We start from the raw sequence: 13,521 nt of genomic DNA on the forward strand, positions 1-13,521 counted from the left end.
TAAGGCAATCAGAGAACATCATTTGTTTGGAAAGTTTACAGTGTTAGAAGATGTACACAGTGGGATGATGCCACGGCACAAAGGGCCTGCTGAGCTGGGCAGGGGGAGAGAGCAGGACAGGGCTGTCACCGCCTGTCCCAGAGCGGGGTGCTCTCACCCCTGGCCCCATGGGAGCCCGTGGGGGTGCATAAATAAAACCTATTTGAAGACATAAATTAAAAGTTTACTAATGGGCTTTTACAGTTAAGATTGGGCAACCTGACACTCAATTCAAATATAACCAGTATCTTTTAAATCAGTTGTATGCCACAGCTAGTTAGGAAAGAGAGAAAATAGAGGGAGAAGGAAGGAAGAAGGAAGAAGAGAGAAATAAAACAAAACGGAAAGGAGAAACTTAGAGAGGGAAAGAGATTAAAGTTAGGGAGATTAATGACCAAAACAGGGTCATTACAATGATGATGACGACGACGATGATGACGATGACGATAATGATGACAATGACGATGATGACAACGACGATGGCCACGGCAGCCCAAGCTAGCACTGCCAGGACATAGACTGTCCCAGTCAATCCTCACCCCAACCCTGGCAGGTAAGCGCCATTACTACCCCATTTTGTTGATAAGGAAACTGAGGTGTAGAGAGATCAAGTAGACGGCCCAAGATTCCAGAGCAAATAATACACTGGGACCCCAGCCCAGGTCTGACTCCAAAGGCCAATCTAAAAAACCTAAAAAACAACAACAACAAAAAACCCAAAACCCAGAAATAAAAAAAGAATGAAGGATAAGAAAGGAAAGCGCAAGATGAAGACAAAGAGCTACAGAGAAATGGCAATGTGTTCTGAAAGGGAAAGCCAGAGAGACATAGGCAGGGCTCCTCAGGTGGGCTTCTGGGGCATCTCCCTAAGGACACCGGGATCCAAACTGCAGTTTCAGGACCCAAATGGGGATATTACATCTTGGCAGCCTATGGGGCGCACTGTCCAAAAGGAATTACGTGTACGGACAGGATTCAACAGAAGAAAGCAAGGGAGGGAGCGAAGAGTCGGTGGTGATCACGTGAGTAAGGAAAAGCCGTAAGACAAGGCTGCCAGTCGAGGTTCTGAATGTGTGACGGGGAAATCAATGGGACCATAAACAAGCAAAGGGAGGACAGGTTCTCGGGGAGGAAGGGGTGACATGTGTGCATTTATAACTGTTATCTGTTGTGTTGAAAGTGAAGCATGATAAATGTGTACATGTTTGGCAGGCGGCTGAAGGCATCGACCTGGATATCTGAAGAGAAGAAAGGTAGTTGTGGGAATCACCCCCGCAGAGAAAACAGGTGAAGCCACACTATGTCTTCCCTACCTAAATGCCCTCCCTGTCCCTTGGGTTTCTGGCAAGATCTGACTCATTTCTCACAACCAGCTCAGAGAACACCACTTCCAAGAAGCCTTCCCCCAAGAACTCGCTCCCTCTTGACTACTGTGTTATCGTGTTATACAACTTTTAATTTATGTGGTCATATTTCTATGTCCCTTAGGAGAGACTGGCTCCTGGGAGGTGCTAAACCGAGTTGCAGGTGGAAGGTCAAGGGCGGGCCTGTGAAGAACATCCCACTTGGTGGGAGGGAGAGCAGATGAAAGAGCTAGTCACTCAGACCAGAGGCCGCTGACAGGACAGAGATAGGGGACTGAAAAGCGGCCAGTGAGATTTCCTAGAATGTTCTCCCTCTCTCTACCTCCTCCCCTACTTTCCACTCGTCCACCTGCATCTGCCTGCTTGGTGAAGCCCCTCCTCACTTGGAATAATAATAAGGCCCGATGTGGTCCCGCGTTCACAGCACACCCATGCTTACAACGCCTGTCCACGTGGATGGATTTTCATTTCACCCCTACAACAGCACTGTGAGGTGGACGGAACTGGTGGTATGGTCTCCATTTTGCAGATAGGAAAACAGGCTCAGAGATGGGATGACTGGCCCAGCCCTTAGTCAGTTCACTGTATTCTGACTCAAATTACTCGCTGTGTCTGCATTTAAAGTGCATTCACAGTCATAATTATATTTGCTCCTCGTCCTCCTCGAAAGCCTTGTCAAGGAAGCAGGATAGGTATCATTAGCCCCGTTTCTAACACAGGGAAATTAAGACCCAGGGACGTGAGACAGCTGCCCCAGGCCACGTAGCTAGAAAGCGAAGGGGTTAAGACCCTCAGAGCTCTTGCGCTGTCACTGGCATCTCTCTGCCCCAACTCTGCCCGTGGCTAGACACAGTAGTACTGCGTTACCACCAGGCATGGCTATACTATAAATAATTCCTAATCAACCACAGCAATCCACCTGCCAACGAACATGGTCCTCTTCAAAGAGACCCCATTTAGACCATACTTACTCCAATAACGCTGTTATTCCTCAAGCTGTTTCCTAAAATCCTCTCATCTTCAACAGAGCCTAAGGAATAGTCTCGAGTTTCCTGAAAAATGACACATTTCCATCCCTTGGTAATGGATTTGGGCTATTCTGGAGACAGACAAAAAGCCAAAGCCCAATCTAGTGACTGATGCAGGAGACTGAGACACGTAACCCCATTTTGGGTCCAGGATGATGTTTAAGTGCAAAGAAAACACCAGTGAGTTGTCTTGTGACCCAGGCACTGGCTCGACAGGTGGCTCCACACGGCTTCAAATGCTTTTCGAGGGGTGTGTCAATAACCTCAAAAGAGTATGACCTGAAGGAGAATACCTTTTGGCCACAGAGGTCCTACTGTGATTTTAAAGGCCTATTATTTTGGAGTCACACCTCATATACTGCTTTTATCGAATCCTTACTGCTCCATGTGCATTAATCTAGTCTCCTCTGATGATTATGGGTGAGGGCTGTGTGGGTGGCACTTAGTTTTTCTGACTTCAAGTCTTCAAATCTTGCTCTTTCCTCCCTGCATTTGAAGCTAAGGATAGAGAGAAAGTTCTAGGAATACCAAGAAGTGAGGTTGGCAGGGCCCATGTGTGGGCAGGGGGATAAAGTAACAAATGTCCTTGGAAGGTGGACTTGAGCCCCTTGCATTCAGAACTTGTCCCCCATCCAAAGAACCTAGAGGTGAAGGGGGTATTGTCATCAATACAAAGGTCAGGATACACAGGCATTGGCTTCAGGAGCATCATCATGGCCAGAATTTACAGAGCTCTCCTGCCCCAGCCACAAGCAATCTGTTTTACAGAGATAGAGGACACTTACGTTCCCTAAGTAGGGCCCATTAATAGCCCATTTGACAGATGAGAAACTGAAGGCACGGAGAGGCTGAGTAACCTACCAAGGTCCCATAGCCTGCAAATGGTACCACTGGAGTTTGAACTGAGGCTGCCTGACCCCCAAGCCCGGACCGCCCCAGGTCCGTGACTGCAAAGCCACAGGGTTCTTCTCCACACCCTGGCAAGAGATGATTCCAGAAAACATCCAGGTGGCCCAGAGGCTACAGGTGTGACATTCATCCCCATGTTGAAGCTGTTTCCATCTCCCCCTACCACTAAGGGAAGGAAAAATGGAGTGGTTTTTCAATACCAGCCTAACTCATGACAATCACTAGTCATGACCCTGCACAAAGAACAACGACCAGATTCCAACCTGGCGTCTCTCTCCTGTATTCCCACTATTCTGTCCTCCAAAGGGACTGCTGCAGTGCACATGGACCAGGATGGCCCAAGGTCAGCTAGCGAGCTTGACCTTGGCCTCCCCCACTTCTCATCACCCGTCTTCCTCCTTGGTCTTCATCTCCCGACTTACCAAAGACATTGAGCAGAAATCTGTCACACATGTCAAATCCGTCTCCTTGCTTCCAGTAGCCCAGTTCCTTCCCAGCAGAGACATGGGGGCTGCTGTTATTCAGGGTCTCCAGCGAGATCGAAGCCTCCCCGTGAGGCCCCCACAACCACAGGAATGAAGAGCACAGAGACTGCCCATCACACCACCTGCCCTGGTAGCTTTCCTCGAACACTTTTACGTGGTGGGAAAGCCACGAGAGTACAGTGAAGCTCAATTACCCCAGAACCAAAGTATAGAGCAAAAGGAATGTGTCCATTTTTAACAGGCTCTGTGGAATTAGAGATGGGCTTTGTAGCTCCTTAGGAGATCTTATGACAGGAGCCCTTGGTCACGTGGGAGCAGGAGCTGCCACAGTACCACCTGGGCAGATGTTCCCTGGGCCAGGGCCGAAGACAGATGTAACCCATGCCTCCTCTCAAGGAGCTAGAGGTCCAGCAAGCTCACAGGTGTCCCTCACACAGGCTCCACAGCTCCTGGACCCTGAGCTAAGAAGCCAGGTGTTGAGTCTCCTCATACTTCAGGCCGGCATCAGGGAAGTCAGGAGGTATTCACAGGATAAACCTGACACCCTTAGAAATGAAGCTTTTAGCACGGGATGGACCAACCCCTTATTTCTTAAGTAAAGAAATGGAGGCCCAGGGCAGGAAGCAATATGCCCAAAGTCACCCCATGTCTAAGAGGCAGAGCCAGACCTTGACCCTGAGCCTTCTGGTGCCTCTGGAGTGGTCGGAGCCTCTACGTCTGGCCACTCCACATTGCTGGAATACCATTTCCACACCCAGCTATAGCTCTGTCACTATCCTGGCTGTGAAATTGCTTCACTGGTTTCCAGAACCTTTCTGGGAATAACTATGTCTGTGAAATGCAGCCAGTCACATCACTCAGTTGGAAGTGTCTGGATTTGTCAGATATCTCCCAATCTAAGGTGACCTCTCATCTTGTATCATGTCCTGAACAAAGAGACCAAAAGTTTGAGCACAAAGTAAAATTTACTCACCCTGGCTGGAAATCAACCAGGGGAGATGAGCCACAAGAGTGAGAGCCCCCTTCCCTTCCCTACTTACTTTGGAAATAAGTCTATCATTTAACGAATAAAGAAAGCCTTTTGGGGGTGGGGCAGAGGGAGAGGGAGAAAGAGAATCCTAAGCATGTTCCACGCCCAGCACAGAGCTCAGGGCTCGATCTCATGACCCTGAGATCATGACCTGAGCTGAAGTCAAGAGTCAGGGGCTTAACCGACGGAGCCACCCAGGCATTCCAAGAAAGCTTTATAAAGGTCCCTTCCAACCCAGAGAGTCTAGGATTCTCTGAATGTGAAGAGAATTCTCAAAATGTTCTTACAGACCCAAAACAGACATCTAATTTCGCCCAGTATGCCGCAATTTAAAGGATCGGTTGTTGCCAATGAAATGACTCTCATTTAGAAAGATACAAGGTCCCTGTGGCATTCTCTTGCCCCATCCCAAATTTTGCATTCCAGTTCTTTCTAAAATACGTGTGTTTCCCTTCTACCTGGCCACTTTGCCCACAGCATTCGACTAGGCTGCCTCCCTGCCCAGATGTAGCTCCGTTGACACAACATGCTGGAGAGCTTCCTGCCGGCTCCAGAGGAATCCACCTCCATCAGCGGTGCCCGCCATGTTCCTGCTAGTCAGACGCCCTGCAAAGTCTGTCACCCACCAGAACATCCTCTCTTCCACTTGATTCCCACCACAGGATGAGGTGGAGCCCCAGAAGCTCCCAGAAATGTGGTTAGTAGAGAGATGCTGTGATTGGCCACACCCAACACACACACACACACAACTCTCAGAAGACATCCGGATGAAAAAGAGAGGCAGGAGAAAGCTACTGTATTTTAATCAATCTGCCTGCTAATACACAGGGTGTGGTGAGATCTACACAATCATACAATGCCGTTGAAATAATTGGGTACCATTTGGTAGCAGTGTCAGGAATCCTAAAATTTTCCACATCCAGAAATTAACACTAAGCAAATAATCAGAGACAAATATAAAAACTGATGCACAACTATGTTCATCACAGCGTTATTTATGACAGGGAAAAACTGGAAACAGTTATATATCCAATAAAGACATAGCTAAGAGTTATAATGGAATGGTATCCTTTCTGGATATCATGTGGAAATACACATGTATCATATATATGTGGGATGTGTGGGGGGTGTGTGTCCTATTTTTTTAAGTAAGCTCTATGCCCAATGTGGGGCCCAAACTCACAACCCCAAGATCAAGAGTCACATGCTTTACTGACTGAGCCAGCCAGGTACCCTTGTTTATCCTATTTTGAAATACATAATTTTATATTCCTTATAAATGAAAAATGTAACAATTGCTAATGTTTTAATATACTTCTAGTAAATGGAATATAGGTGATATTTTATTTGTTGCTTTCATTTTTCTATAACTTCCAAATTGTATATGCTACACACATAAAACTTATAAAATCGGAAAAAAAGAAATGTTATGATTTTTAGAAGGCAAAGATGATGATGCAGCTTGGAAAGACCTCAATGCCTGCACTTTGTCTGGAGCCTAAGTCAACAATGTCACCTCATGGCCTCACTGTTGACTGACAGCAAGGCGGGCTTCCAGAAGAAACAAATGTCAGGGAGGGCCCCCTGCCTGACAGGGACACGCAGCCTTGCCCTCCGACAGCTCCTGGGCCAACAAGGGAGCAGCCCAGGCACCCCAGACTGCGTCTCCGCGCTCTCCCTCGGCTGGAGAACACAACTGTCCCGTCCACTGTCCCACTGCACTGAGAGGTAAAGCCTGAGGAAGGTGTTGCCCGTCCCATGTTTGATGATCCAAGAACACGAGGGCTGCTCAGTCAGAGGAATATTACTGCAAGCATGCATTCTTCTTTCTACCTCCAATTTTAGTATTTGGACCTATTTTCCCTTTGAGCAACCATTTATTCAACAAATACCGTGAGTGCATACCACGTGTCAGGCACTGAACTAGCCCTGCCTTCCGCCTTCACTTCCTGTCTTGTCTTCCCAGCGTACTCTCCACATCACTCCTCTGCTCGACCCCCTCATGGTGCCAAGCAGAAAATCTGACCTTCCTGCCATGGTTCTCGGGGCCCTCGGTGATCTAGCCACAGTGCTCTTCCTTCTTTCCAAACCCAAGACATGCAAGCTTGTTCTGGCCTTTGCACTGGCTGTTTCCCCTGCCTGGAGGGCCGGTTCCACTGTGGGCAGCGGACACCGCGCGCCGAGTCTGCAGGACAGGACGGGGTCTGGCACGTACATGCAACTGCCTGGCGTGGTCAGAAAGGGAGCCGGGCAAGAAGAGGCCAGGGAGTCAGCAGGGCAGGTCCTGCAGACCTGGTATTCCAGCAGGGAGTCTGGATTTTTTATTTTATTTTATTTTATCCTAAGTACAATGCAGAGCCCTTGGAGGGTTTTTAGCCTGAGAGTGAGGTGACCTGAATTACATTTAAGAAGATCGCTCTGGGCTCTGTGAAGGTGGATCAGAGGGAGCGCGTGAGTGGAGGCAGGGAGAGCAAAACAGAGCTGTGCAGATTGTGAGGGCAGATCTGCGATCTAGGGAGAAGCAGAAGCAACTGGAGTCCCCTTCCCCAACTAGAACAGAGATGCAGAGGGTGGGGGAAGGAGATGCATGTTGAGTGCTTCTCAGCTTCTCATTTAAGTAACTAGTGGATCATGTTGCCAATTCCTGATGGCAGAGTTGGGAGTCCACACCAGATTTAGGGGGTGGGAATCAAGAGTTGCTGTCTCTGTTAAACTTCGCCTCACGCGGCTGGCATCTGCTGTCGCCCCCAAGGTGAGCAAACTTCTTGCGCTCTCACAGGCTCCCCCGAACTTGTCAGGATCAATCCCGTGGTCTTTCCCCGGCTCCTATTTCCCTTTAACCTGGATAATACCAGGATGAGCCAGCAAGTCCAGGCAGGTTTGTGTTAACCTACGTGCACCTCCACAGCCGCCTTTTACGCATAACCCGGGCACTACGTTCGAATCCGCTGCCCAGCCATGGCCGGCCTCCAAACTGCCCGCTCGCAGCTGCACCTGCAGGCTCGGCTGGCCCTGGGCTGGTGCCGCTTCCTCTCTCACCATCTACACTGGCCGGGTCAGAGCCTGCGTCCTCCTCTCCAGTGGCTCCCGCTGCCGTTGAGGGTCACCCCTCCAGGCTGACGCTGGGCCCGGCTTCCCCCTCGTTCAGGTCCGCGTCCACGACTGTCGGCATGACACTTCCGCCGGGACAGGCTGCAGGTTTTACAGTGAAAGCACCTCCAACCGAGGCAGCCTCTCGACAGGCAAGCCAGTTCCTACCCTTGTCCCCGTCATCCCCTCGGCCAGGCAGTGACCAGGCTCTCCCGCCTTCCTCCTGTAAATGGTCCCTGCAGTGCTCCCTTTCAATGTCCACTGCCCCCATTCCAGTCCGTGCCTTCAGTGTTTTCTTCCCAACATGTTGATAAACTGCGTGCCCGCATTCCCCGATTTCTGACGTGAGTCCTGGACTGTAGGAAGGGCAGACCCACATGTGGTTCATCCGTGAGCCCCAGCACCAAACACAAAGGAACACTGACCAAGCAAACGTACTACTTCTTCCTCAAGAGCTTTCAGAGGCTCCTCAGTGCAGACTGACAGAAACAAACGCCTCAAGCCGGCCTCTAAAGCCCTCCAAGATCGGCCCGAATCCTCCTTTCCAGTCCAGTCTCCACTCCACTGACTCTGGACCCTAACAGGTCTCGTCTTCCCCGGACTTCCTGGCCACTGACCACTTCCAATTGAAAAGTCAAGCTTTACAGGGGCACCTGAGTGGCTCAGTCGGTTAAGCACCAGACTCTTGATTTCAGCTCAGGTCATGGGACTGAGCCCCTAGTTGGGTTCCTCACTCAGTAGGGAGTCTGCTGGAGATTTTCTCCCTCCCCCTCTCTCTGCCCCTTCCTTCTCCCCCCACCCCTCCCCACCCCCGCTCTCTCTCTCTCTCTAATTTTTTAAAAAAGATTTCATTTATTTATTTGACAGAGAGAGTGAACGCACAAGCAGTGGGGATGGACAGAGGGAGAGGGAGAAGCAGACTCCCTGCTGCACAGGGAGCCCGATGCAGGGCTCGATCCCAGGACCCCGGGATCAAGACCTGAGCCAAAGGCAGACCCTTAACCAACTGAGCTACCCAGGTGCCCCTAAAATAAATAAATAAATTTTGTAAAAAGAAAAGGAAAAGAGGTAGGTGTCAGTCTTGAGCTTTTCAGTCTGTGGGATTTTGCTGATGCCAATACCCTACCCACTGTGTGCTATCCACATCCCAGTCCACACCCTCCTCCGGCCTGGATTAGCGGCCCCCAGCAACCTCTCCACCTCTCCAGTCACCTCTCTCTACACCATTCCTTGGGTCAGTATGATCTCCTTGTGGCCTTTCTTCAGTTCCGGATCACTAACACACCATCATTTTACTGGTTACCGTGTGGATGCCGGTGCTCCAACAAGGCTCCTGTCCTCTGGGGGCGCCCCATCCCCTGGCAGAGCTCCCCAGGCATAGAAAGGGCTCTGTCAGTGTTTTCTGGCTTACAGATTAGCCAAACTGACACAGCCTGACACATCTGCCGCACGCCAACAAGAGGGGAAAGCCAGGATAGGAACATCTTTGTTCTGTCTGTGCAAGATGAACAGGCAATGGGTCGAAGAGAGCATGCACAGCCGTTAGAAAGAAAACAATTTTATAGCCTCTGAATCGGGGTACAGACTGTCATCTGTTCTCTGCTTGCTTTGTGAGACTCTCTGAGACGGCAGAACACCACTCCCAGCCAGCTCGGCAGGGCCCCTGAAGTCACAGGGGACCACCAGGAGGCACAGACTCCTTCCCCAGCCCCCCAGGACTAAGTACGTGGTCACTGCCCAGCTGGGCACCGAACCTCTTTTGTTCTTCCTCTACCCACACCAGTTCAGGTCTTGGGCAGAAAACACCAGTTCGGCATTTGCACACCCATCGAGGGAAGCAATAAAAGGGCTCCTGCAAGGTTAAAAGGATGTGGCTTTTAAACACACACACGCCACAGAGAATCCCTTTCCCCACACCCTTCCTTCTATTTGGAGCAGCCCCCATCAAAGCAAGTAGGCTTCTCAGGAACCCCCACCACGACCCCTCCCAGCCTCAGCCAGGGGAGAGGTAGCCACCGGCTCTTCCCTATGGGGCCGCCTCCTGCCCAGCCTGGGGCTTTGCTGCATGGTGTAATGCTTCTCCCCCGGCAGCTCCAGCTAGTTGGCCTGAAAAGTTACAGCACTTCAGGGAACAGCTATGTAGCAGCCCAGGAGGGGCTGGGCTCACAGCGCTTCCTTTGCTCGAGGGAGCTGCATTTTTCTAAGATTATTATTCCTTGGGCTAGCTGCTCAGCTACTCAACGTCATTTCCCCTTTGGGTGGGAAAGTTCTTTCCTTCTGCATTGATTCTCATTAAGACTTAAGCCTTTTTCTTCCCCTTTCATCTGCAGATCTCACAATTAAAGCATGGTCCATGGAGCACAAAAAAATCAAGGCATATAAACTTAAGCACTCAGAACTGCGGCTCAGAAGCCCTAAGTTGTTCCAAAACACACACACACACCGAGAGAAAGAAAATCTCTAGGACTTAGCATCTTCTCAATCTCCACCAGCTCAAACACCAGCAACGAACTTCATCTGAACAGCCGGCAGGGTGATAGGTGGGTACACAAGTGGGGGACTTGCAGCCTAATGCAGGCAAACACCCCACAGAGGGAACACAAGTGTGCTTACTCAGTAGGGAGAGTCCTGAACTCTGCCAAGAGGAAAGGGCTAGAAATGGCCCCAAGGAAGAAAAGGACATCTCTGGTCCCTGTTGTGGACACCCATGTATCCAGAAGCCCAAGCCATGTGTGCCAGGCACTGACCACCAGTATGCCAACAGCAGAAGGGGCTACAGGCAGTTTCCCCAACAGTCAAATGAAGCACATTATTTCTAAGACTTAGGGCTCATTACCTGCAGGAGCGAGCACCTCCCCAAACACAAAAACATTACTACAGAGCTTGGATGGCCATCTGTCAGGGGTGCTAGAAGGGCAGATATCCTCGTGGGACTCACTGTGGACCAGAGGGCCTCTGGAAGCTCTTTCAGTGTTGAGAATTGGCTGCCTTGGGAAATAACTGATTTTACTCTGTGAGACATGGTGACCAATCAAAAAGGGTCTAAAGAAAAGCCTGAGAGTTTATTAGGAAACTCAGACTCACAGAAATCACTGCTGGCTTTCTTGTTCATTGTCTTTTCCCTCTAAGTGACATTGTGTGAACCACCACCAGATCCTCAGCCATATTAGAAGCTTCTAGCAGTTTTCAACAGGTAATCAATTTCCTCTCTTAATCTCACCTTTCTAACATCCCACCTGAGATCCAGCCTTAAGAGCAGGCATGACTTGGGTGGGCTGTGTGGGGGTGCCAGGAGAGACCTGCTCAGGCAGGAGAAGTTTTGGACTACTCTGCCTCCTGCTACCTGCTTTTGGGATCTCTACGTGCATTCCTCCAAAGCCTCATGCACCCGAAGCCTCCATTGCTCTCGGCACCCCAAATGCATCAAACTGGGAAGGTTGCAAAGCCAAGACTAGCAGCGTTACTGCCACACCTATGAAGAAGTGTGGGTCACTTAGGGTAGCAGGGTGTCCCTGACTAGCAAAGGAGATCAGCCCCAATTCTTACCTGCTGAGTCCCCTAAGCCAGGTCCCTCCACTGTCCCTCTCCCTGTAAAGCCCAGCTTTCTGTGATGTGTGGGGATGCCCAGCTGTGAAAAGGAAGGAGACTCGTGTGCAAGCCTTATCCAACCAGTGTCCCCACAAATCAGCATCCCTCCCACCCATCCCTAATAAGATGGGGCCCCACAGGTAAGAATGCCTGGCCACCAACCAGAGAAACCTGCCTCCAGTTCTTGGGTGTCTCCTCTGAAAGGACCTCAATCCCCTGCACTCCCTCTCCACTTAGAAAACCCACAGAATACTACACAGTGTTCCTTAGTTACTTTTCTAGTGTGAGAAAGCCAGGGAACATTCTCTTTTCTGTTGATTCCTTCCCATGGAACTTAAAACAATGTATGTTGTAAGTCATCTGAAGTCAGAGTCACAATGGGTATGTCTCTGGTCGGTCTTTTTTTTTTTTTTTAAGATTTTATTTATTTATTTGAGAGAGAGAGAGAATGAGAGACAGCATGAGAGGGAGGAGGGTCAGAGGGAGAAGCAGACTCCCCGCTGAGCAGGGAGCCCGATGCGGGACTCGATCCCGGGACTCCAGGATCATGACCTGAGCCGAAGGCAGTCGCTTAACCAACTGAGCCACCCAGGCGCCCTCTGGTCGGTCTTTTAAAGCTTCTTTCTCCCCTCCCTTCCCTTACTGTTCCTCAGTTTCTCAGTCTCGGGCCAGTGGCTTAGAAATTCACAAGGACAAGGCATTCTCCAATGATGGGAGAACTACTGAAGATGGAGTTGAGTTTTTATTGAGGACCTGACCATTTTTTTTAAAAACTTTTTTCTTATTTAATTAGAGGAAGCATCCCTAGGTTCAACGAAGCCAGCTAATTCCTATACCGGATAGTGTGTCTAATACGAGAAACTTAAATGAAGTGCCAATTAGGAAGACGAAACCTTCTCAACCTTCACCTAAACTTCGAATCAATACCTAGTGTTGCCAGCAACCTTGTTGTTCCAGAATAACCCTGAGAGAGAGCATAGGCCTTGTGTCACCCACAGGAAGGCAGTGGCTAACACCACCACATTGCTGCCTGTTCAAAGCACTTTTCATTTATTTTTACTTTCATTTTGTCATGCCATCGCCAGGAGGCTAAGGGGAACAGGGATCATTACTTCCATTTCACAGATGGAGAAACTGAGATCAAAAGAGGTGACATTCCCAAGGTCACAATGGTATTGTGTTTGGAATTCCACTGGGTCCTAAGCATTTCTTCCAGATCTAAAGAAGGAACTGCATAAAAAGGTCCAGAGGAGAGGGGGCAGGTCCCTTTCTGAGCAGGATAGGCAGTGGCTATGTATGAAGCAGCGGCCCATCGGGAAAGGAAAGGGGTGGGCGGAAGAAAGGCTCAGGGACAGTCCAGTGTCCCCGTTTGCCTTGCAGGGGTTTGCCCTTGCAACCCCCCACTGCCATACCGTCGCCCCAGTTCCTCCTCTGCTTTTAGAGTGAGCCAGTAGAGTGTTGTGTTTCCAACTACATCCTTTGTCCTTTACAATATCCTCAGCGCTGGAACCCTTAAAAAATCCGTTATTTATATTTGAAAGTTAGGCTCTGTACCTGGAGAGGCCATTTCTGTATCTACAGGAAAAGAATGGAATTGGGGAATTGACGGGAAGATGTTATCACCTCCAAGGTGGGAGAAGCGCTTTCGGAAGGTTTGCGGGGGGGCGTGGGGGTTCTTTTCTTTTTTTCTAAGGGAGGTATGAGGGGAGACGTCCAGGGTGTACCACGGAAAACAAGTTTTCTTCCGGGGGGGGGGGGGAAGGACGGTCACACCCCCAGTCCCGCCACCAGCAAAAACGTCCAGGAAAGCCACTCTCCCGCTCGCCGCCCTCCCACGCGGCCTCCCCCCCTCCCCGCCGCGACCTGGGTCAGCGGGGGACCCCCGGCCGGGACCGAGCTCGCAGAGGGGCCTAGGGCAGGGGATGCGGCCCCGAAGCGCGCCCACGCCCCCAGCCCGAGGCTCCTCGGCGCCCGGCCGCGGCTCTCAC

The 13,521-nt window shown here is 50.3% G+C and overlaps 1 protein-coding gene across 1 annotated transcript in view; it reads right to left on the minus strand.

Moving 5' to 3' along the window:
* Positions 1–13,521, minus strand: part of HEG1 (heart development protein with EGF like domains 1) — a 101,164-nt gene that overhangs the window by 66,101 nt on the left and 21,542 nt on the right. Inside the window, exon 2 of the mRNA XM_044920464.1 lies at positions 452–543. Coding sequence (XP_044776399.1) covers positions 452–543 — 92 coding nt within the window. The remainder of the gene's footprint in view (positions 1–451; positions 544–13,521) is intronic.

The sequence above is a fragment of the Neomonachus schauinslandi genome, chromosome 1 (assembly GCF_002201575.2).
Source record: "Neomonachus schauinslandi chromosome 1, ASM220157v2, whole genome shotgun sequence".
Lineage (NCBI taxonomy): Eukaryota > Metazoa > Chordata > Mammalia > Carnivora > Phocidae > Neomonachus > Neomonachus schauinslandi.